A 25,764-nucleotide genomic window follows, 5' to 3' on the forward strand; every position below is an offset into this window, starting at 1 on the left:
TTTATGTTATTTATTTATTTATGACTCAAACCAAAACTGAAATGATAGGAATTTAGGGGTATAATCTGGTTAGTGCCTATGTCTCTTAAATAAACTGGTAGGAAAGAAATCCCTCTTCTACCTAAAAGCAAAAACTTTATATAATTCAGGATAATTTCTGCATTAAACCTTCACCATAGGAGATCATGAAGTATGAGAAGCTGAGTCTAGCCACCTAATTTATAAATGGCAATCTTTTTATTACCACAGATGGTTAAGAATAATTTCCATAGGACATATTTTTGCCGGTAGTAATAGAATAATAAATCAAGAGTTCCAAATGTAATTGAAAATAATGCATGTTAAGTAGGTGATGGGGATTAAGGAGTACACTTGTTTGATGAGCACTATCATTTATACCTAAAACTAATATTACACTGTTAACTAACTGGAATTTAAGTAAAAACTTAAAAAAAAAAAAAAAAAAGAGAACGCATGTTTGTCCCCAAAGAAGAAGGGAGAGAGTGTGAGCAGGGTAAGATAGCCAAGCATAGGGAGCACCTAAGTGGGGGTGGGGAGGGTGTCCACATGTGGGGGTGGCTGGTGTGACAGAATGGGTCCCTGCTTTGGCAAGCCAGCTTGGGAGGTGAGGGAGAGGTCACAAATCAAGCAGTTGAGCAGAAGTCAAACTGGTTTTGAGTATCAGAAGCTGTGCAGAGAAAAGCGGGTATCCATTGGGGATGACTTCTGGTTTTCAGTGTCAGGAGCTGTGTGGAGAAAAGGGGGTATCCATGTGGGGCAAGGTGTGGCAGCCAACATGGGAGGCTGGCTACCTAAGAGGAAATAAATAAACTGCCAATAATAGGAATCAGGTTTCTCACTTTCAGAGAAGAGAGTTATAAATACAGAGGGGGAGAAAAGAAGAATGAATCCTGTGTTGGTATTAGAATTGATTGTACTGTTGTGAACCAGTGGTTTTCAAGATATGTAGGTATATAGTTAAATAAATATAAGAATACATATCTATTGTGTGTATATACATACACATACACATTTATTCCCTAGCTCTGTCCACTAAGAATGCTTGAGAACATCAACACCCCAACTTAAATGAGGACATGAAGGCCCAGATCTTGCCTTCTAAATGCCATTCTCCACTGAAAAGAACCAAGACTTCCTAGAGAAACATTTGATTTCTGGGCTGGAAGATAAATCATTTTGTTGAGACTAGAACTGTGTGTTGTGCCAGAAAGCAAGGAAACACGCAAAAAATGATGAGAACAGGTTAAAGGGACACATAAAATTCTACAAAATAGTTAAAGAAGAAGTAACACTAACCCTTCAAACTATTCTAAAAAAGAAACAGTAAAAAAGAACACTGTCCCAACTCATTCCACTAAGGCCAGTATTACTCAAATACACAAACCAGGCAGACATCATAAGAAAACTATAGATTAGTAGTATCCTTTATGAATACCAGCTATAAAAACTCTCAACAAAAGAGCAAATCAATCCAGCAACAAATAAAAGGATTATATACTTTAAATACAGAAAGGGAGAGAGCAAAGATAAATCCTGTGGTTGTTGGACGAAAACTGAAAATGATTTTTGGTTTTTATTCTAAGTTGAAATAGTGGTTTGAACTACTCATGGTTTTGCTGGGGGTTTTCTCGTTTACTTATTTTGAGAGAGAGAGAGTGTGTGTACAAGCACATGCACAAGTGGGGGAGGGGTAGAGAGAGGGAGAGACAGAATCCTAAGCAGGCTCCAAGGTGCAATCACAGAGCCTGACATGGGGATCGATCTCATGAACTGCAAGACCATGACCTGAGCTGAAATCAAGAGTGGAACGCTTAACTGACTGAGCCACCCAGGTACCCCTCATGGTGTTTATTATAAAGATAAGATGCTAAATGAGAAAAAAAAAATGCTCAGATGCGTGCATGTTTGCTGAGAAGGTGTAAACCAAGAACATCCGATAGCAGTCAACTTACCAAGTCTCCAGATCTTGTTTCTAAATTCTATGATCTACTAAAAGGAATCAGGGATCGTTGGAGAAATGGGTGATTCCAGAGCAGGGACAGGGCAAATGAAAGATAAGTCCAGAACACACTGTTGTACCAAAAAGTAAGGAAGTGCTCAAAAATTATGGGGACATGTCAGGACAAATGAACCAGCCAAAAAGGTCTCCCAAGGGCCAAGTCTAGGATAATTGGGGTGTCAAATGAGGATAGTAATGTATGTCATTAAGTAGGATCCCATCCTACTTTATATCATCGTAGATAGACAGACAGACAAAGATGAGAAGGGAGCTTCTCACAGAAGAACAGCAACAATTATATTCCAAAAGGAATGATGAAATCTGAAAAATCATCATGTGACAACACAGTTATAACGAATTCAGCTAGAATCATCAACAGATACTAGAAACTAGTGGGTAAAAATATGATGAGGAACAAGGTACTTACAGGTATTTACAGTCTCAAAGTATCTCCTCATGAATAATTACTAATACAATCTTATTAACTTCTGGTAGAGAAACCTGGCAGATACTCTTAAGTGATAAGAATTAGTATCACTAGTAATGCAGCAAATCAACAATGCACATACCCCAGAGGGGTGCAATGAAAAGAACTCTACATCCTTCGTATGGTGTTTCAGCCAAAAGGAAGGACTAAAGAATGTCCCATATTGAGTACTAAAGAGACAACACACAACCCTGAGATGGGTTCTAAACCCATAAATGACACTATTGGAACAATGAGCAAAGACCTGATTAAGTCTATGGATTAGAAAGTAATCCTGGATCAATGTAATGCCCTGACACTCAGGAAATACACACTAAAGCCTTGAGGATGAAAGGGGATTGTGCCCTACAGCTCCCCCACAATGGTTCAGAAATGCCAACAACTGGAGAACCTAGGTGAACGGTATATGGTAGTATAATGTGTTGTATTTCTATGTACTATTTCTCCAACTTTTGTGTACATTTAAGATTATTTCCAAATAAAATGTTAAAGAAGAAATCCCTTTGACCTCTTTGGTTTTTGTCATAGTTTCTGCAATGATGCTGGCAGCTCCTGGGTCATCCGTCACTGGGATAAATGGTCTAGAAGAAGCTGAGGAAGCAGATGGGGTCACTGCAGAGGGGGTCATGGCATCTTCAGAAGAGATCATCTAGTTTAAAAAGTATACAAGGAAAGGAAAAACTCAGCAACATGGCACACTTCCCACACAATTTCAAAAAGCCTGATCTCAAACCCCTTGGGTCATCTGGAATGTCACAGATGTTATAGAGGTTAGCAAGGAGCATACACCACCAGCTCCAGTGGGGTACAGGGCAACCCTGCAAAGTCAAGCACATTCATATTCCCATGAAAACCTATTAATATTCACAATGGTCACATGAAGATTAAAATGAGCTCACAACTCTTCAAGTTGGGTTTTTCCCCAAAATAGCTTTAAGGTGTCAGAACTGCAGATAAAGGACTATGGATTTGCATTTAGCAACATTTTAAATGAATAAATCTATTTCTACTTAAGCACTAAAAAGATCCTTTTAAATAAAATATTTTCTAATCCAAGCCAAAAATCACAGAAGTAGGCACAAAAGCACTCTGAATTAGTGGAAGAATGACTTATACTTCTCTAGATACAAAGTAGCTACCATTTCCTTTTTGATCTAATGTTGCTTTATTGCTTTTCTATTTATTTTTACCTCTCCTCTCTTTTCTTGCCATGGATTTGGACTCAGTCTGTCTTCAATATCAATAGCCAGTACACATTCCTCTGCATTCACAGGACTGGCCATAGCAGACACATCAGAAGGAGGTGCCGAGGAGGAGAATGAGGGACACTCCACTGGGGCGATCATGCCAGCCGGCATGAGGGCCCCGACCACCGCATCTCTGTCAGGAGAGAAAGCCAGGCCTGTGGTGAACTGCCCTTTACCACTGCAGGACAGAAGAGTCAGGAGCAGGGACAAGCCCTTACTGAATGATGCCTTCATTTTTATAGAATACACATAAAGGAGTTTTGGGAAACTAATGAGCTAATATTCATCAACTAAAAGCTAAAATGTTTACTTAAGATCTTATTTATCTGAATGACCACAGTGATGACAGGTGAAAAAATATCAAACATAAAAATCAGACAAGAATAAACCCCTGGATTTCCCTGAGAAATCTTCTAGGCTTATTGTTAGAGGCTGAGGATAATTTTTTATTTACTGAGAGCTGTGTACCAAGGGTGCTTCACACAAAGTTGCAAAGACTAAACATCTTCTCAATGACAGAGTTGGACTTCGGTCTGAAATTAATTTTCCTATGTAATTTATTTCTACTCATCAAGTCCATAACCATGACAGATGGGCAACTTATTCAGACTGAGAAAATAGCAGCAAAATGTTGGAAAGATAGTATTATCAAAACTCTGCCTTATCAAGTGTTTGAGTGAAGCAGATGACCAGTGGTCTTAAACATTACTGCATATTCGTATCAATACACATCAATATCATTCCTCAAACAGTAATGCTTAGAGTTTACTCACCATAAAGAATAACAAAATGTTTTTAAGTTTGGATTTCTGATTCCTATTTCATTCCCCATTAAAGAAAGCACGAAGATACCATCATTCACTATCTAAGGGTATATGAACTAAAACTCACAGCATTTAAAGATAACACCACAACAGTCTCCTAGACATGTGATCAAACAAAAATACAGAAACTCAAAGTTTACATAACTACAGGATTTCAAAAGTCAGCCAACAAGCCTACCTGGCATACATGATTTGCAATGCTGTAAGTATATGAGACAAGGCCTGCTGTTTGGCCAGATTCCCATCCAATGACAGAAGAATCTTGGCAAGAGAAGGGCGATTTGGCTTAGAATTATTTGCACCACTGATTTTATTACTGGCAGCAGAAGAATCAGCATCTGAAGGCACACCTGAAAAAGGAAAATAAAGTGTGGGTTCAACTTTAAAGATCAGAGTTTGCTCTATTCCTATTTGACCTTTCAGTTTAGTTATAAAACACACTGTAATCTGCATTTTGCTATTTCATAGATCAGGTATTAGGTTCATTAATGGTCTCCCAGAGTAAAAACAAAAACAAAAACAACAACAAAGAACCTATTTATCTATACTTCTAAAAACAAGCCATTTTCATCAAAGCTTTGCTATAACTGCAAAAAAAAATGCAGATTTTTGCTAAATGCATTTATTTATTTATTTTTTTAAATTTTTTTTTCAACGTTTTATTTATTTTTGGGACAGAGAGAGAAAAAGCATGAACGGGGGAGGGGCAGAGAGAGAGGGAGACACAGAATCGGAAACAGGCTCCAGGCTCCGAGCCATCAGCCCAGAGCCCGACGCGGGGCTCGAACTCACCGACCGCGAGATCGTGACCTGGCTGAAGTCGGACGCTTAACCGACTGCGCCACCCAGGCGCCCTAAATGCATTTATAACATATATATGTGCTATGAAAATACAATAACTGCCTGTATTTACTTACCATTGAAATGCAAAACAAAAAATAATACAAAACAATGGAGAGAAGACAAGATGTTCACCAATAAATAGTCTTACTAGACACATGTTCCGACTCTTCACTGCCCAAAGAGCTCACAGGCCTCAGCCAAGGGAAGGGAACCAGGTGGAGTACAGTGGTCCATGTGCGTAAAGGGGGCAGACCTCAGAGTCAGGGAGGCCAATATAGTCAGAGTTCATAGAACAGAAGCAGAGAGGAGAGAGTTGCCCTGATATTGCTCTGGAGTTGTGCAGGTAACCTCACTCACCCTAGCTGAGGATGCAGCAAAAGGTGATGCATGCCTACATGACAGGAAACTTCCCAAAGTCAAAGAAAGAACTACATGAAAGGACTGGAGGCCCAGTGCACCATCTTGAAGAATACAGAGGGACAAGCATAGCACTTGCTCCCGTCAGCCACACAGGAAGACCCCATGATTCACTGGGCACTAAGTAGAGTATTCAGAAGGATCTTGTCTCAGTGGTGGAGAATAACCAGCCCCAGACTAATAAGAGGTCTGAAGCCACTAAACAAATCCAAAACCTAGACCCAAAAGGAACAAAATGTTTCAGAGTAACCTAACTGTATCTAAGCTCAGGAAGACTTACAGACATACAAAAATCTCTAGCAACATCCAAAGTAAAGTTCACAATGTACAGTATCTAACTAAAAGTTACCAGGTAGGCAGGAAGACAGGAAAATACTACCCAATTCATAAATATTAAGAAAAATCAATGGATCTAAATAACCCAGAACTGACACAAATGTCAGAACCAGCAGACATGGAAATTAAAACTCTTATTATACCTATATTATGTATGTTCAAAAGGGGAAAGGGAAATATGAAAGATATAAAAACACTCAAATCAAATTTCTAGAAAGGAAACTACAATGTCTGAGATTAAAATAGTTTGGTGACATAATCAGCACATTAGAAAATGAAAACTAGTGAATTTGAAGACATAGCAATGGAAGCTATGCAAAATGAAACTGAGGAGAAAAGAAAGCAAAAAATGAACAGAGCATCAATTACCTATGGGACAATTTCAAGAGACGTAATACATAGAGAACCAGAGTTCCCAAAAGAGGAGAAAGAGAAAGGTACAGAAAAAACAATTTTTTGAAGAAAAAAAATCTGAAAAATTTCCAGATTTGATGAAAATTATAAACCCAAAAATCCAAGAAGTACAAGCACAAGATCCATGAAGATAACTGTACCAAGACACATTGTAGTCAAATTGCTCAAAACCAGGGGGATAAAGAGAAAGTCTCAAAACTGTGTGAGAAGAAAGACACATTATGTACAGAACAACAAAGATAAGAATAACAGCAAATTCCCAATGAAAACAATGCAAGCTAGAAGACACTGGGTCTTCTTTAAAAAACTAAAAGAAAAAACTGTCAACCTATAATTCTATACCCAGCTAAAATAAATTGCAAAAATGAAGCAAAATAATGACTAGTTCAGACATTAAGAGCTGACAGGAAAAATCCCCAGCACATCTACACCATAAAACATAAAAAGGGAAGTCCTTCAAGTAGAAGGAAAATAATGCCAGATGGAAACATGGTTTTCCACAAAGGGATGAAGAACCCTGAAAATGGCAACTACATGAGTAAATATAGAGGCATTCTTCTCTTATTATTTAAAACATTTGAATTGATAACCTAATGTTTAAAGTAAATTAATTTTAGGGCCACCTGGGTGGCTCAGTCAGTTAAGCGTACAACTTTGGCTCAGGTCATGATCTTGTGGTTAGTGAGTTCAAGTCCTGCTTGACTGTCAAGCTGTGCTGACAGCTCGGAGCCTGGAGCCTGCTTCAGATTCTGTGTCTCCCTCTATCTCTGCCCCTCCTCTGCTCATGCTCTTGTCTGTCTGTCTGTCTGTCTGTCTCTCTCTCTCTCTCTCTCTCTCTTAAAAATAAAATAAACATAAGAAGATTTTTTTTAATAAAGAAAATTCATTTTAGATGCTGTGATGTTTACAACCTACACAGAAATATGACAACAAAAGCACAAAGTCTGGGAGGGAAGCAATAGAATATACTGTTATATAACTCATATACTATATGTGAAATGGTGTAACATCTAAAGATAGACTATAATAAGTTAAAGGTGTATAATATACACTCTAAAACAATCAGTAAAATAGCATAGTATGTTAGCACTCCTAGAAACAAAGGAGAAAAAATATAAAAGATAATTTAATGGAAGGCAAAAAGAAAACAATGAACAGTGAGGACTGATTAAAAAAAACAGGATGATAGATTTAAAACAAATACATTAAATCGTATTAAATGTAATTGGACTAAACACCCCCAGTTAGAGGTTGTCAGCACAAATTTTAAAAAGCAAAATTCAACTATATGTTGCCTAAAGGGAAGTTTCTTTTATTTTTTTAAATATTTTGTAATGTTTATTTATTTTGAGAGAGAGAGAAACAGAGCATGAGTGGGGGAGGGGCAGAGAGGGAGACAAAGAATCTGAAGCAGGCTCCAGACTCTAAGCTGTCAGTACAGGGCCCAACATGGGGCTCAAACCCATGAACCATGAGATCATGACCTTAGCCAAAGTTGGATGCTTAACTGACTGAGCCACCCAAGCACCCCAAGGAAACTTCTTTTAATATAAAGACACAATACGTTAAAAGGAAAAGGATGAAAAAGATATAGTATGTCACAGTGCATGGAATAGCATGGTTATATACTATACAGCACTGATCAAAGAAAGCTGGAGTGGCTATATTAATATGGGACAAATTAGATTTTAAAAACAAAAAACTTCAAAGCAAAGGGATAAAAAGGATAACTGACAGAATGATTACAAAGTCAAATAATTAAGGAGAGAAACGTAAATGGCTCCATATGAAAAGCAGGAAGATCCTAAATCAATGACCTAAGCTTCTAATATAAGAAATTAGAACAAATTAAATCAAAAGAAAAAGAAACAAATTAACAAGATTAGAGCACACATCACTAAAACAGAAAACAGAAAAACAATAGAGAAAAATCAAGGAAACTATAAATTTGTTATTTGAAAAAAATTAGTAAAATTGATAAACCTCTAGACAAACTGGAAAGAGAAGATACAGTCACCAATATAAGGAATGAAAGAAATGGCATTACTACAGATTCCACAAATATTAAAAGGAAAATAAGCCAATACTGCCAATAAATTCAACAACTTATATGAAAGGACAACTTCCATCAAAGACATAAATCTTACTAGAAAAGAAAGAGATAACCTTTGTATCCCTTAAAGGAATTAAATTTGTGGTTAAAAGACAGAAAGAAACCCCACAAAGAAAACACTAGGCCCATATGGCTTCACTAATGAATTCTATTGAAAGAGTACCAATTATTCACAAATTTAAAAGGAAAATGAAAAGCAGGGAACATTTACCACTTCATTCTATGAGGTCAGCATTACCCTGACCCTGATACCAAAACCAGACAGAGACATTATTTGAGAAGTACAGACCACTATCTACCACGAACAAAGAGGAAAAGGTTCTTAAAAAACTTTTTTAGCAAACTGAATCTAACAAAGAATAACCCATAAGTCAAAACAAAGTCTAAAAGGGAATTTTTAAAATACATAAAAGTGAATAAGAAAAAACAACATATCAAAATTTGTGAGCTATAGCTAAAAAGCAGTGCTGAAAGGAAAATTTATACTATTAAAAGTTTACATTAGGAAAAATAAAAGGTCTCAAATCCATGAGATGATCAAGAAACTAGACAAAAAATAAACATAAAGCAAGCATAAAGAAAGAACTAATGAAGATAAGGACAGCTAAAAGCAGATAAACAACAGAGAAAAATTTTTAAAACCAAAAAGCTGCAAAACCAAGGGGGGGTTTATCCCAGATATGGAAGACAGACTCAAACACCTGTATGTGAATATTCATGCAGGTTTTATTTGTAATAGCCTAAAACTAGAAATAATCCAAATGTCCTTCAGAGTGTGAATAGTTAAAACATAGAAGAGTACTCAGTGATAAAAAGGAATGGATTACTGAAACATGCAACAACATGGATGACTCTCCAGAGTACTGTGCTGATGGGAAAGGGCAATGTCAAAATGTAACAACATAATGTGACATGAAAAGAGCTGTAAGTTAAACAGACCCACATGGAACCCCTGATTAATATAAATTGGAAAAGATAAGACTACAGTCAAGCCCCAGTTTCATCTATGTCAGAAAAGGAAACAGCACACAGGAAGGCTCAGGATCTTGCCCCAGTTTATACAGCTAATAAATGGTGAAGCCAGAAGACCACATTTCAGATAATTATAAAAGCCGATGATGCTGGAGACTGAATGTCCCCTCATGAGTGACAGACGAGAAAAAAATACATTTCTATTAGAACAAAGAAAGATAAAGTTGCGTTAAAAAAAATCAATTGTATTTCTATATATTAGAAAGTGCCAACTTGAGTATTTCTAGATAATACACAAGGAACAAAAATAATTTTCAAATGTCACTTATAACAGTATGAACAACATAAAATACTCCGGGATAAATACGACAAAGACTTATAAAGTAAAACTATAAAATATTGCTGAGAAAAATTAAAGACCTCAAAAAATGCAAAGAAATGCTACATCCATGGATTGGAAGATTCAATATTACGAAGATGTCTGAACTGATCCATAGTCAATGCAATCAAAATTCCAAGAAGGCTATTTCATAAAAACTGACAAGCTGATTCTAATACTCAAAACAGCATCTGAGAAAGAACAAAGCTAAAGAATTACCACAGCCCAAATGTGGGTCTTTTATAAAGTTATAGTAATCAAAACAATGTGGTATTAGCATCAAAACACAAAAATAAGTCAATAAAACTGAGCATCCAGAAATAGATCCACACATACACAGACAAATGATTTTTGACAAAGGTGCAAAAGACAATTCAACGGAGAAAGAATAGTTTTTTCAATATATGCAACTGAAACAACTGGGTATTCACACACGTGCCTCCAAAACAGAATTTCAATGCACATCTCATACAATATATAAAATTTAACTCAAGATCAAGCATAGACCTAAATATCTACAACTAAAGATCTTACATAACACAGGAAATAAATCTTATGACCTTGAGTACACAAAGGTTTTTTTAGATATAACACCCAGAGTATGAACCATTAAAAAAAAATTGGATCAAATAGATTTTATCAAAATTAATAATTTCTGCTCTTTAAAATTGACCTGAAGAGAATGAGAAGATAAGCCATATTTCAAGAAAATATGTGCGAGTCACGTATCTGACAAAAGACTTGGATCCAGAATATATAAAGAACATTCAAAACTCAATCATAAGAAAACAACCTAGTTTTAACTACAGTAAAGATAGGAATAGACACTACAACAAAACATATATTTGGATAGTAAATAAACATGATGCTTAACATCATTAGTCATCAGTGAAATGCAAAGTAAAACCACAATGAGATACCACTACATATCTACACAAATCTAGGCTAAAATTATAAAGACTGACCAAACCAAGTGTAGACAAAAATATGGAGGTGGTATTATTATCACCACAGGTGATAAATAACTAATTACAGTATATCTATAAGTGAAATATTACTCAACAATAAAAAGGAAAGAATTACTGATACATGCAACATGGAAGAATCTCAAAATAATTATGCTGAGTGAAAAAAGTGAGATTTGAAAAGTATATACTGTACGATTCCATTTATATAAAACTCTAAAAAATGCAAATCTATATATAGTGTCAGAAGACAAGTCAGGAGTTGTGGGAGGAAGGGAACTTGAGAAGGGGCACAAAAGATATATCTGTGTTCACTTATCTTGACTCAGTGATGCTTTCACAGGCACAAACATGTCAAAGCTCACAGCAATTACACTTTAAATATGTACAGTTTGTTGATTATACCTGAATAGAGCTGTTGAAAATACCAAGTAGCCCAGCACAGTGCTTACATATGTCAAGCAGTTATTATACAGCACTGTCAGAGTGGACCTGATCATAATGTAAGAATCAGCATCAGTACTTCCTTTTAAAATTTTCATTCCAGCATGCAAAAATCAGAGAACCGTGATTATTTTGTGATCTTGGTTCAGAATGCAGTTAACACAGTGCTACAACCTCTAATCTGGTGGTCTTATTAAATATTCTATCTAGAATGTTGCTGTACCATACAGAAGGATCTCATACTAAAAACAATTCTGTGTTACCTAAATATGAAGCACCTAAAGGGTCTCTTGCAGTCTGAAAGAGAACAGGCTCGTGGACAGAGGGTGTTGCCACATCAACAGTAGTCCATGCCACACTGTGTGAAGACCCACAAGCCACTCGTGTGATCTTCTGGCCTTCTAAGCCTTGCACAAGTGTGGGCTTTCTATTAACCGTGGTCGTACCATTGCCCTGTTGGCCATGGTCATTATCCCCCCAAGCATAAACCTGTTACAGGGAACAAAAACAGAATTTTTCAACATTTCGAACATTTTCTCTAAAATTACTTCAAAATTCTTTCTAATGACTATCAGTAAGTATCTACTTAATATCAATCCAATGAATTCATCTATTTGGCTTTGTTTTAGGAAGCAGGGAGATTCTCCTCTTCAATAAGGTTCAATACTTATTTTTTTCCTTTATTTTGCAAAGAAAAATGATCAAAAACAATATTTTCACTTTTCCAGTAATTCACTTCTTGGCTTTACAGAACTAGAAGGAATAATTAATTTTAAGTCATTTTGTTTTAAAAACAGTGTGCTAATTTGTTGTCATAAATGAATTTTTAAAATATAATATTCATGAGCCTGTCATGGAGGAGTAAGACTTGTCATGAATGACTTTATTTCTAAAATGATGTACGTATATCTCTCCATCAGCTATCAAGTTCTAAAGTGAAACACTGCTAACATCTTAGCAGTAGGAGCACCTTCCATGACAATAATCTTTTCTCATTTACAGGTGGATTTTAGAGCAGGAAAACCCACTACTTTGTAATACATGTTAGTCAATAACTCTTTACTGGGTGCCCTGCCCATGCTTACAACTGGACAGATACACACAGGAACAAAATGGGCACAGCCCATTAGTTCTTCATCATTTCATCGTAAGTTACACTTTTGATACAAGGACTTGTCACCTCAGCTTACCTGCCCTGCGTCTGTGACGGCTAGGCAGTGCAGGGCCCCGACGGCCACATGCACAATCTTCTTCCCTCTCAGCCCTTCCACCACCTGCGGCTTCCGCACATGCACATCAGAGCCATGGCCCAACCTGAAGTAATCCCCCTTCCCCCTGCAAGAAAGTCAACAGTGTGCATTTTAATATATGGTTATCATCAGGTAATGTTCCACAGGAAAACACCCATTAAAGCCAACATGTTAACATCAGACTAAGTGCCTAGGGTCTCTGAAATTATGTTATAAAATAGTATATCATTAATTCAAATTAATTCACTAATTCTATAGTAAGATCCTTAACATATATTGTACAACACTTAAGTTACTGATGTAGATTTTATATAAAGAGTTTGAACACATGACAATTTCAAATGCTTCTTAAAAGTCCTCTCAGGTCTAATTCTTCCTCAAGCTGCTGCTGAGTCATAACACTCAAGCAAAGGCCCATCACACTGTCACAAGGTCAGCTGGGTGCCCTACTCCTTTTAAATTTAATAAAATAAGCTTTCACAAGACAGACGTGAACTTTTTCAGGATCAAAGAAATAAAAAATCTGCTTTCTGTCCATTTGATCACTAGGCTTCTGGCATGGTAAGGAAGAAGAAACCCTCTATATAAACTTCATCTAAACAGAAAAGACAAGCTGGGCTAAAAATTCTCTACTGTTCTTTCCCAAATGACCGAGTTACAATGAGAAATTTATTATTATAATATTGTCACTAATCCTAAGTCAAAATAAATAAAAGAACAAAGATGCCTGGATAAGTAAGAAAATGAAGAGTTAACCATCCTTCCAGGGTAGGCATGGGGTACAGGGTCCCACCACTGTCTACATGGACACGGACACATTGATGGGTGACAGGAAGTTTACGTACCAAGTCCATACCACTCCTGACTTGGTGAGAGCCAAGGAGAACTGAGCTCCACACTCAATCTGGCACACACCCTGTCCATTCAGTCTCTCAATGTTCTGGGGAATGTTACAGCCTTCACTTCCTCCTCGGCCCAATTTTCCAAAGTCACCATCACCCCAGGAAAATACCAAACCTAGGTTCAAAAAATATGTACTTCAGGCCAGCATTCATGATGTTCCTACCCACCCAGAAACATAGAGTCTGGCAGCAGCTCACCTTCATCAGTCAGAGCCAGGGTCTGTGCATCTCTACTTCCACATGCAACCTGGATTACTCTGTGACCAAGAAGGACTTTGACCTACTCAATTACAAATTTAAAAACAGAATCAAGCACAGGCACTGAAAAAACAAGGGAAATTTTTTCCACAGACTGAAAGCCAATAATGCACATGTCTTTATGAACTTTCCTAGACTCGAAGCTTATCTTCTCTTGAAATCAGCAGATGGTAAGTTTTCTGTAAGCAACAAAAATGTGTATAATCACCATTTTGGGCTTCAGTTGTGTTGTATTATCCCCATGTCCCAACCGGCCATACTCTCCAAGGCCCCAGGTGTACAGCTCCCCACTGGATGTGAGGGCTGCGCTGTGCGAGCTGCCACAGGCAATATCTCGGATACGCTTGGTTTTCAGGGCCTCTATAAGCCGTGGCTTGTCACAGTTCCTAAAGCAAGATAAAATAATATTCCCCATAATTGATCAAGTCTTTTTAAAGAAGAAAAAAGGACATCAACACTGATCCACATTTAGTCAAACATCTGTAGATCAACTATCAAACATTAAAACAGATCATGTGAGGCCAAATCACATGCACAGATATTTTTAACAAATAGATATTTTAAGTTCCATTTTCAAAAATGACCTATCCTATTTAATTTTCTGCAAAATAACTACCAAAAGATGTTCACTATTATTATCAGTAACAGTTTTTTACTAGCAAGTAATGAAGAAAATATTCTTACATTCTGCTGAAGTGTCCAAGTTTGCCATCGTCACCTTCACCCCAGGAAAACACCTTCCCATCAACCGTTAAAGCCGTAGCATGCCGGCCACCTGCAACATCCACACAGATATGGGCTGCCAAAGTTGCATTACAAAAAGTTCACAGTGTAATTACTTACTCTGCCTGGCATAGAGTATGTGCTCAATGAATATGTGCTGAATAAATGAGTAGATAGGATCAACATTTCAGGGTGACAAATACATAAAGTAAGTGAACTTTTATTAAACTACAAAGTTGAAATCCTAGAAAGAATTTTACTTGCAATGAAGAAGAAAACAGTGCCATTTAATAATGGGGTTCCTGTTATGTTAAATATACAAAAGATCAAAATTCAGATGGAAAAAAAGTAGAAATAAGTACATTTGTGATTAGGCAAATTATCAAATGTACTGGCAATTAAGCTTTAGAAAAATGCACACCAACAGTGAAGTTATTTAAGCAAAAACAGTATCATTTACAATTAAGGCACTGTATTCAATCTTCATGCTCATGCTCTTCCCCAATGTGGACCACTGTCCCAGTCCATCCACTCTGCCCCATGATTGAACAGCACTATCTTTACTGGCATTTTCTGTCACCTGTGTACCTGCCAACTCCTGAGATCCCAGTCCCCCACAACATTCATTCTGCCCTATTCTTTACCAACAGAACCCACAGCAAGGAGAGTAACAATACACTCAGCTAAAAAGTATACTTCCCAGACTCCCTTGTCCAGAGAAGATGGTGACAGAGACATGACAGAAGTGAGCAAGGCTTCCTGAAAACTGCTTTAGAGGGAATGAGTGGGCTGGAGGAAACACCTGTCTGTACTCACCTAGGAGAGCTGCATGGCCATCTATCAAGGATGGACAGAAAGAGCGAGCCTGTGCTTATGCTCCTCGTGGGCACTCAGCTACCATAATGGCCCTGGACCCCGGCCCCAGACTTTTACAGAGGAGAAAAGTAAAATTCTATCCTGCTCATGCCACTACTGTTTGGACTTGCTTTTATATGGGGCTAAACCCAAACCTATTCAGTGCAGGCATGAACTGAGTTTTGTATCTAATTTAGTTCCATTCCTCAGAGGCCTCACACAGTGCTTTGGAATAATTCTCAGTAAAGGTTCTAAATTGAGGGAGTGGGATTTTTTCAGAGGATCTTTCTTATCACTAGGGTTCACAGACACTTTGAAAATCTGAGGAAAGTTATAGGCTCTTTCCTCACAAAGATATTCAAGCTTATATTTAAGCACAGAACATGATGATTTCAAAGATGTCATGAACCAGTGACCACTGCTTCTAGACTGAAGATGCATACCTTGGAGGGTTAGTCCCCACACGCCTGGAATGCCTACAACTACTGGTCTCTAAAAACCCTCGTGTACCAACAATAAATTCTAGACCACCTGGAAATTTATATTATCCAATTTTTATTCTTAACAATTAAGTAAAACTTGAAAAGGAATGCAAGGACGCCCTCAGGAAAAATATTTAAGGGCCATAGTTATTTACAGAGCATGAGCAAAAGGCTTATCTGCATACAAGTGCCAACTCTGGCCTGGTACCTGAATGAACGGCCACCTTCTTGACCACGTAACTGCTAAGAGCTGTAATCTGCCGAGGGATGGGCACAGTCCCACTAGAGATGCCCAGCCCCAGCCGGCCATTTGTGGCTTCTCCACAGGCATATACCTTCCCTTCCACAGTCACTGCAAAGAACAAGAAGGAAGATAGGACTCACTTTTCACAACATAACAACTATGTTTTTAGTGCTAAGCATAATTTAAAAAATTTTTAGTGTAAGAATAATCATACCTGCAAACAAACTTTTAGAACCACCAGCCACCTGTACTACATTCAAAGCAGACAGTGTCTCCGAGAACGAAGGAACTTTTATCTAGAACAGGATTTGTTGTTACGCAAAAGAAGGAAAAAAACAATTTTATTTACACGTTTAAAATTACATGTAAACTTTGTAATTTGGATGGTTATATTAACCAAAGATGTTCTTTTCTCTAAGAGATTCAGTACAGTATTCTAAAGATGAAATGATATGCTGAGATCTACTTTAAACAGGGGTGGAGGTGTAAAATAAATAAAGACAAAAACCATGACCCTCTACTGTTAACGGTTGAAGCTGGACAGGAACATGAGGGCTCAGGTCCCTATTCTTTCTACCTGCTATGTCTGAACAGCTCCACAATAAAAGGTGAAAAATAAAATATATATAATGTAAAGATGTAACCCAGCATCTGGTAAACATTTTATTTCATGTCACTTCCTGCTCATTCTTATTGATTCTGACATCTCTCAGAAATTATGTGCTTCAATTTCCCATTGGTATGGGTATGACTTAATTTAAAATTCTTAAAGACTTTATCTTTATAATTCCCCAAAATTATCAGATAATCACTACTCCAGCACCAGAAAGAATCTTCATCATAACCATGGAATGCCAAATCTATGCTTCACGTGCAAACTCCAACAAATCCTCTATACAGCCCCACACCATTACAACTGAGACTCCCAGAGCTTACTGCCCCCTGCCCACCTCCAAATGGAGCCTTGGGGCTTTAAAACACAAACTGATTCAAGGATGTTCAAATACAGATGAAAATTTGTTGTATTTGAAAGGGGAGATTTAAAATGAGTTCTAACTTTATCAGCTTCTCAACAATGCAAGTTAATAAGGGATCTTATGATGGGTGAAGTCTCACAAAATACTGAAAGGCAGAGACACTCATCGGAAGGGAAACTATTTCCAGGCACTAAATTTCGAGTAATTTGTTTTGTGGCTCCTTGGGTAAGAGACACTAAGTAACATAACAGATGCTGAAGTCAACCCTAGTTCAAATGCATCATTTGTGGTACCTAGTCTTTAAATGACGTCTTGCTCATCTTTATGCCACTATGGCATTTTTTACACATTACTTTGTTCATGGTTAGCGAAAATGTTTATTGTACTGAAGGCAAAATATAATTACAGTCTATAATTTTCATCTGTTTGTCAAATCTTTCCAAAAGTATATTTTCTAGTTTATAAAACAGCAATAATACCACTACATCTGAAGTGCACTATTTTCTAAGGACAGAGGCTTTAATAGAAACTAAATCTGATAATGTCTGCAAGTTCATATCAAGAACTTCTTTAGAAAAGCCAATTTACACAACAACTTATAGAAGGTAAACCATCATAAAAACCTCCAAAGAGGTCTGATTATTTTTGAGCCTCTCTGGGACAAAGGCACCAGCAAAGATCCTCCTCGATCATGTAATGACAGGTGATGACAGGTGAGTGTCAGGTGAGGAACTTCAGGCAGAGAGGGATACCTTAGAGCCCTTCAGGCCGCCCAGCTGGTCCTTGTCATTCAGTCCCCACACAAACACTTTGGTTCTTATTGTAGCCGCTGATTCCAGCCCTGCAGCCTTCTTTCTAATAAGGCTAACCAAACAAAAAAGACAGAAATAGAAGTCATTTAATATAAAAAAATTTTTTAAACAAAAAGGAAAGCAACCTCAAGCAAGCAAAGTTTGCTGGTTATTATCAGAAACTCTTAAAAGTTTTGTTTTAATACAACAAAACCTCAAGTAAATACACAAGTTAGCATTCCAGAGGGTCAAAATTTCTAGATGCCATCATAATACCTTTCAATACTGTAATTTAACTCTAGCCTTGTTTTTGGCGGAGACCTTTCTATGACACACTATGAAGCTCTCTTTCTTCTTACACATCAAGTTGAACAAAACAACTGTTTTACTGTCTCACAGATATACCCGCCCAATGCCTCAATACACAACTACTACAGATGTTAAATTCAGAGAACACTTAATGATTAAATGGCCTCAGGAATCACCACTGGGCCTGGCATTGTGGCAATGTCCGTAAATCTAAATAAACAACTGGTTTATTAAACAATAAACATTTTTCCCCTCAAAGAAGTAATAAAATAGATTTAGCCAAAAGACTTTTGAGGTACTCTAACACAGATACATGTCCCAAAGCAAAATGTAATTTTTATCCTTCACACCCTCTGCCCTCCACATAGGGCAGCTGGGCTAGAGATCCCCTACCTCCTTGCTCTCCTGAGGGGCCTGCTCTGTACCCCAAGGCTCCTGAAGCAAAGCTCTGGCTACTGGCTCCCACCACCTTGCTCATTAAATCTCCTGACCTGCCCTCAATGGGTTGGAAGTTGAATCAATAAAGTACTCCAGTTCTTGAACTCAGGACCACCAAGTAAATGGGACAGTGTTAGATTTTCTTCGTTGTCAGGTAATGCCAGCTACTAAGGAACTGCTTCTTCTGTGTTTAAGGTGTTTGCCTTTTTGTTTGCTTTTGTTCTATTTTTATAAGTGAGGATGGAAAAGTGAAGGCTCGAGACTAGATTCCAGATAAGTAAGATTTTTTTAATACATTATATACTAATGAATATTTACTTTCAGGGATCAAAATATTATGGGTTGGGAATAAAAATGTAGGAAAATTCTTTCATCTGATACCAGGCAAAAGAGAACAAGTAATGTATATTGTAAGTACAGATCTTCCTCCACTTACAATGGTGTTATACCCCAATAAATTCATCATAAATAGAAAATACCATAAGTTGAATGCATTTTAAAACTGCACCTAACCTATTCAAAAATCATAGCTTAGCCTACCCTACCTTGAACATGCAGAGAACACTTAGTCTACAGTTGGACAAAATAGACAAAGCCTATTTTATAATAAAGTGTTGAGTATCTCATGTAATTTCTTGAATACTGTACTGAAAATGAAAAACAGAATGGTATAGGAACAGAATGGCTATAATAAGTATATTGGTTATTTACCCTTGTGATCACATGGCTGGGAGCTAAGGCTTGCTGCTGCCATCCAGTATTAAAAGAGAGGATTGTACCACATATTGCTAACTTGGGAAAAGATCAAAATTCAAAATTCGAATATGGCTTCTACTGAATGTGTATCACTTTTGCACTATCGTACAGTTGAAAACTTACAAGTCAAACTACTGTAAATCAGGGACCATGTATCTTTGACATACTTACAACACATTTTAGTCAAAAATATGTATGGGACACCAAGAGTGATATGCAAGATATGAAACAACTGGTACCATGTAATTATCAACCAGCAGGAATGGAGGTCAGTGGGTAGTTAGTGTGGGCAAGGGGAGACTGTCTGGACTACTCATTCACCCTGAAATCGTTAGCTAATTAAGATCTGACAGGAAAAAACATTACATTCAAATACCTAGAATTATTTTGTTAATGTATTCAATTATGTAAAAATTTCATCAATGAGTACAGCTCAAACATTTTTGGTTATCTCATATATACAGTACATGTATTTACATATATGCCCAATTCATTTTCATAGCTACTGAATAAGAATATGCAAATCTATAGATCTTCCTCTTAAAAATCTCAATGATTCATTCAAGGAAACTGGAATTTTCCTTCCTTAATTAACGTATATAGATACCACCAGTTTGAACCATAACATACAATATGATATATATTCTAGATGAGGTAGTATCATATATACTATTTTCTTTTCAGTTTCAGTGCAAAGGTTCCAAAATAATACATGACAGAATCCAAACCCAAGATCACAGAACCCCAGAATAACCTGATTTATTACCACAGTTGCCACCCATTCACAACTAAGAGAATGTGTTTTAATAACAGTGAGAGGCAGAGCTCCTCTGTTTCTAAAAGAAAGACAGCTTACATTGTCTAAAAAACTAAAAAACACTTAGTGAAAAGGGCAGTGCAGAAGAACTCAGCCAGCACTAGGGTACATGCCTCCTTCTAGTATCCGCAAGGAACAGGTTACACTAGCAGGACGACAGTAACACGTATCAACTGACTTTGTATATCATTTGATTTAGCAATGTACTTTTAGCAATTTCTCTAGGGAAATACAACTTATCTGAGGGAAGTGATTTATCTACGTTGTTTTCTACTGGGACGTGAACAGAGCTCAAACATCTGCCTACACACTCCAGTCCTCCATAAACATCTTAGAATTAAAAAAGCGATGGGAATGCAAGCAGTTGCAGCCACTCTGGAAAACAGTATGGAGGGTCCTCAAAAAACTAAAAATAGAACTACCCTACAACCCAGCAATTGCACTACTAGGAATTTATCCATGGGATACAGGTGTGCTGTTTCAAAGGGACACATGTACCCCCATGTTTATAGCAGCACTATCAACAATAGCCAAAGTATGGAAAGAGTCCAAATGTTCATCGATGGATGAATGGATAATGTGGTATATATATACAATGGAGTATTACTTGGCAATCGAAAACAATGAAATCTTGCCATCTGCAACTACGTGGATGGAACTGGAGGGTATTATACTAAGTGAAATTAGTCAGTCAGAGAAAGACAAAAATCATATGACTTCACTCATATAAGGACTAAGAGACAAAACAGATGAACATAAGGGAAGGGAAACAAAAATAACATAAAAACAGGGAGGGGGACAAAACAGAAGAGACTCATAAATATGGAGAACTGAGGTTACTAGAGGGGTTGTGGGAGGGGGGATGGGCTAAATGGGTAAGGGGCATTAAGGAATCTACTCCTGAAATCATTGTTTCACTATATGCTAATTTGGATGTAAATTTTAAAAAATAAACAATAAAATTAAAAAAGAAAGAAAGACAGAAAGAAAGAACCTATAATCTAGATATATTTCAGAAGTAGTTAGATTTCAGTCTAAAAGCCATCTTGGATTTTTATATATATTTAAATTTTTTTCTGTACAAGATAGATATTGGTTTTACTATTTGTATGAATTTTTGTATTTTATGAAAATTTCTTACTTATGCCTTAAGAAACAGAGCCATTTAAATATAACCCACACACAACACTTGAAAATGCACTGTTTTCTGGGGCACCTGGGTGGCTCAGTCGGTTAAGCGTCCAAGTTCAGCTCAGGTCATGATCTCAGTTTGTGAGTTCGAGCCCCGCATTGGGCTCTGTGCTGACAGCTAAGAGCTTGGAGCCTGCTTCAGATTCTGTGTCTCCTTCTCTCTCTGCCCCTCCTTAACTTGTGCTCTGTCTCTCTAGGTCAATCAATCAATCAATCAATCAATCAATGTAAGGGGAAAAAAAGAATTAAAAAAGTGAATGTGCAGAAACCTGGCAGATGTCCTTCTTAACCCTTGGTATATGTTATTCCCCTGCCCGAAACACCTTTTTCTGCCCACTTTGTTTTGAAAACTCTGACTTTTCCTGAAAGTATGCCTTTGGAGAGAGTTTTTCTTGTTCTCCTGACAGATCAATGCTCTTTTGTAGATCAACGGTCTTTTGTTTGACTCTCAAAGCACCATGCATTTCTCCTTCATGTACTTTCCACAGCCGTAAGGCCACTCTGATGATGAATTCTAATGTGTGTGTTTGTCTTAATTTGCATATTCACCACAGCATTCACAGGACAGAAACAGGATTTAGCTAATAACAGGTATTCAATAGAGGTATGGTGAATGAGTACACTAATATTCATCACTATAATATTCATGCAAAATATCTAATTGAGTAAGCAAATGAGAACATTGTCATAAGATGAAATACTGCACTCAATAAAAGTACATGACAGAACACTATTTTTTTGTTAATTTTTTTTTGGTTTTGATTTTATTTTTGAGAGAGACAGAGTGTGAGCAGGGGAGGGGCAGAGACAGAGGGAGACACAGAATCTGAAGCCAGCTCTAGACTTCAAGTTGTCACCAAGAGCCCGATGTGGGGCTCAAACCCACAGACTTTGAGATCATGACCTGAGCTGAAGGCGGTCACTTAACCGACTGAGCCACCCAGGCGCCCTAACAAAAGGCTATTTAATGGTATGGATATTTGAGGGATAAATACTGCCCATAATTACACAATAATATGAATGTACTTAATGCCAAGGAACTACATACATTTAAAAAGGTTTTTTTTTAATATGAAATCTATTGTCAAACTGGTTTCTATACAACACCCTGTGCTCATCCCAACAGGTGCCCTCCTCAATACTCATCACCCACCCTCCCCTCCCTCCCACCCCCATCAACCCTCAGTTTATTCTCAGTTTTTAAGAGTCTCCTACGGTTTGGTTCCCTCCCTAACTTTTTTTTTCCTTCCCCTCCTCCATGGTCTTCTGTTAAGTTTCTCAGGATCCACATAAGAGTGAAAACATATGGTATCTGTCTTTCTCTGTGTGACTTGTTTCACTTAGAATAACACTCTCCAGTTCCATCCACGTTGCTACAAATGGCCAGATTTCATTCTTTCTCATTGCCCAATAGTATTCCTTGTGTATATAAACCACAATTTCTTTATCCATTCATTAGTTGATGGACATTTAGGCTCTTTCCATAATTTGGCTACTGTTGAAAGTGCTGCTATAAACATCGGGGTACAAGTGCCCCGAGGCATCAGCACTCCCGTATCCCTTGCGTAAATTCCTAGCAGTGCTATTGCTGGGTCATAGGGTAGATCTATTTTTAACCTTTTGAGGAACCTCCACACTGTTTTCCAGAGCGGCTGCACGAGTTTGCATTCCCACCAACAGTGCAAGAGGGTTATTTCCCCACATCCTCGCCAGCATCTATAGTCTCCTGATTTGTTCCTTTTAGCCACTCTGACTGGCATGAGGCGGTATATGAGTGTGGTTTTGATTTGTATTTCCCTGATAAGGAGTGACGTTGAGCATCTTTTCATGTGCCTGTTGGCTATCCAGATGTCTTCTTTAGAGAAGCGTCTATTCATGTTTTCTGCCCATTTCTTCACAGGGTTGCTTGTTTTTCGGGTGTGGAGTTTGGTGAGTTCTTTACAGATTTTGGATACTAGCCCTTTGTCTGATATGTCATTTGCAAATATCTTTTCCCATTCCGTCAGTTGCCTTTTAGTTTTGTTGATTGTTTCCTTTGTAGTGCAGAAGCTTTTTATCTACATGAGGTCCCAATAGTTCATTTTTGCTTTTAATTCCCTTGCCTTTGGAGATGTGTCGAGTAAGAAATTGCTATGGCTGAGGTTGGAGTGGTTTTTTCCTGCTTTCTCCTCTAGGGTTTTGATGCTTTCCTGTCTCACATTTAGGTCCTTCATCCATTTTGAGTTTATTTTTGTGAATGGTGTAAGAAAGTGGTCTACTTTCATCCTTCGGCATGTTGCTGTCCAGTTCTCCCAGCACCATTTGTTAAAGAGACTGTCTTTTTTCCATTGGATGTTCTTTCCTGCTTTGTCAAAGATTAGTTGGCCATACTTTTGTGGGTCCAATTCTGGAGTCTCTATTCTATTCCATTGGTCTGTGTGTCTGTTTTTGTGCCAATACCATGCTGTCTTGATGACTGCAGCTTTGTAGTAGAGGCTAAAGTCTGGGATTGTGATGCCTCCTGCTTTGGTCTTCTTCTTGAAAATTACTTTGGCTATTCGGGGCCTTTTGTGGTACCATACAAATTTAGGATTGCTTGTTCCAGCTTCGAGAAGAATGCTGATGCAATTTTGATTGGGATTGCATTGAATGTGTAGATTGCTTTGGGTAGTATTGACATTTCAGCAATATTTATTCTTCCAATCCATGAGCACAGAATGTTTTTCCATTTCTTTATATCTTCTTCAATTTCCTTCGTAAGCTTTCTATAGTTTTCAGCATACAGACCTTTTCCATCTTTGGTTAGGTTTATTTCTAGGTATTTTATGATTCTTGGTGCAACTGTGAATGGGATCAGTTTCTTTATTTGTCTTTCTGTTGCTTTATTATTAGTAAGAATGCAACTGATTTCTGTACATTGATTTTGTATCCTAAGACTGCTAAATTGATATATCAGTTCTAGTAGACTTTTGGTGGAGTCTATCGGGTTTTCCATGTATAACGTCATGTCATCTGCAAAAAGTGAAAGCTTGACTTCATCTTTGCCAATTTTAATGCCTTTGATTTCCTTTTGTTGTCTGATTGCTGATGCTAGGTCTTCCAACACTATGTGAAACAGCAGTGGTGAGAGTGGACATCCCTGTCATGTTCCTGATCTCAGGGAGAAAGCTCTCAGTTTTTCCCCACTGAGGATGATATTAGCTGTGGGCTTTTCATAAATGGCTTTTATGATGTTTAAGTATGTTCCTTCTATCCTGACTTTCTCGAGGGTTTTTTTTTTTTAATGTTTATTTATTTTTGAGACAGAGAGAGACAGAGCATGAGTGGGGGAGGGTCAGAGAGAGAGGGAGACACAGAATCTGAAACAAGCTCCAGGCTCTGAGCCGTCAGCACAGAGCCTGACGCGGGGCTTGAACCCACGAACTGTGAGATCATGACCTGAGCGCAGTCGGAAGCTCAACCGACTGAGCCACCCAGGCGCCCCTCGAGGGTTTTTATTAAGAAAGGATGCTGAATTTTGTCAAATGCTTTTTCTGCATCGATTGACAGGATCATATGGTTCTTATCTTTTCTTTTATTAACGTGATGTATCACGTTGATTGATTTGCGAGTGTTGAACCAGCCGTGAAGCCCAGGAATGAATCCCACTTGATCAAAAAATAAAAACAGTTAAGAGGCTGGGGCGCCTGGGTGGCTCAGTCAGTTAAGCCTCTGACTTCAGCTCAGGTCATGATCTTGCACTCTGTGAGTTCGAGCCCCACATCGGGCTCTGTGGTGACAGCTCAGAGCCTGGAGCCTGCTTCAGATTCTGTGTCTCCCTCTCTCTCTGCCCCTCTGCCTCTCATGCTCTGTCTCTCTGTCTGTCTGTCTTCCTCTCTCTCTCTCTCTCTCTCTCTCTCAAAAATAAATAAACATTAAAAATTTTTTTTACTAAAACAATAAAAATAGTTGAGGATAAATTTTATTATATATATTTTACACAATATTTTAAAAGTTAACAAAATATTTAGCAAAAAGTTTATAAAATGTATATCATATCACACCATCTCTTGGAAAAACACAATTAGGGACAGATAAAAAAGAAAACTAAAAGGATATATATCAAAATATTAATTGTGATATTTCAGGTAGAAAATTAAATATTTTTATTTCTTCTTTTTAATGATATTTTTAATATTTAGTTTTGAGAGACAGAGAGTACACACATGTGTGTGCATGGGGGAGGGGCAGAGAGAGGGAGACACAGAATCTGAAGCAGGCTCCAGGCTCTGAGCTGTCAGCACAGAGCCCAACGCGGGGCTCGAACTCTCGAACCATGAGATCATGACCTG

General features: G+C 37.7%; 1 protein-coding gene across 8 annotated transcripts in view; it reads right to left on the reverse strand.

Moving 5' to 3' along the window:
* The window catches only part of HERC2 (HECT and RLD domain containing E3 ubiquitin protein ligase 2), a 264,682-nt gene that overhangs the window by 52,820 nt on the left and 186,098 nt on the right, over positions 1-25,764 (reverse strand). For all 8 annotated transcript variants that reach the window (XR_008299026.1, XM_053223673.1, XM_053223676.1 and 5 more), the window contains 12 exons: positions 17,905-18,016; positions 16,390-16,471; positions 16,140-16,283; positions 14,556-14,646; positions 14,080-14,257; positions 13,812-13,893; positions 13,557-13,728; positions 12,652-12,796; positions 11,725-11,950; positions 4,757-4,928; positions 3,698-3,887; positions 3,016-3,156 (listed from right to left, as the gene is read on the reverse strand). Coding sequence is in view for 7 of the 8 variants with exons in the window: in XM_053223673.1 (XP_053079648.1) it covers positions 3,016-3,156; positions 3,698-3,887; positions 4,757-4,928; positions 11,725-11,950; positions 12,652-12,796; positions 13,557-13,728; positions 13,812-13,893; positions 14,080-14,257; positions 14,556-14,646; positions 16,140-16,283; positions 16,390-16,471; positions 17,905-18,016 (1,735 nt within the window). In the remaining variant the exon portion in view is untranslated. The remainder of the gene's footprint in view (positions 1-3,015; positions 3,157-3,697; positions 3,888-4,756; positions 4,929-11,724; positions 11,951-12,651; positions 12,797-13,556; positions 13,729-13,811; positions 13,894-14,079; positions 14,258-14,555; positions 14,647-16,139; positions 16,284-16,389; positions 16,472-17,904; positions 18,017-25,764) is intronic.

Source organism: Acinonyx jubatus, chromosome B3 (assembly GCF_027475565.1).
Source record: "Acinonyx jubatus isolate Ajub_Pintada_27869175 chromosome B3, VMU_Ajub_asm_v1.0, whole genome shotgun sequence".
Taxonomy (NCBI): Eukaryota; Metazoa; Chordata; class Mammalia; order Carnivora; family Felidae; genus Acinonyx; species Acinonyx jubatus.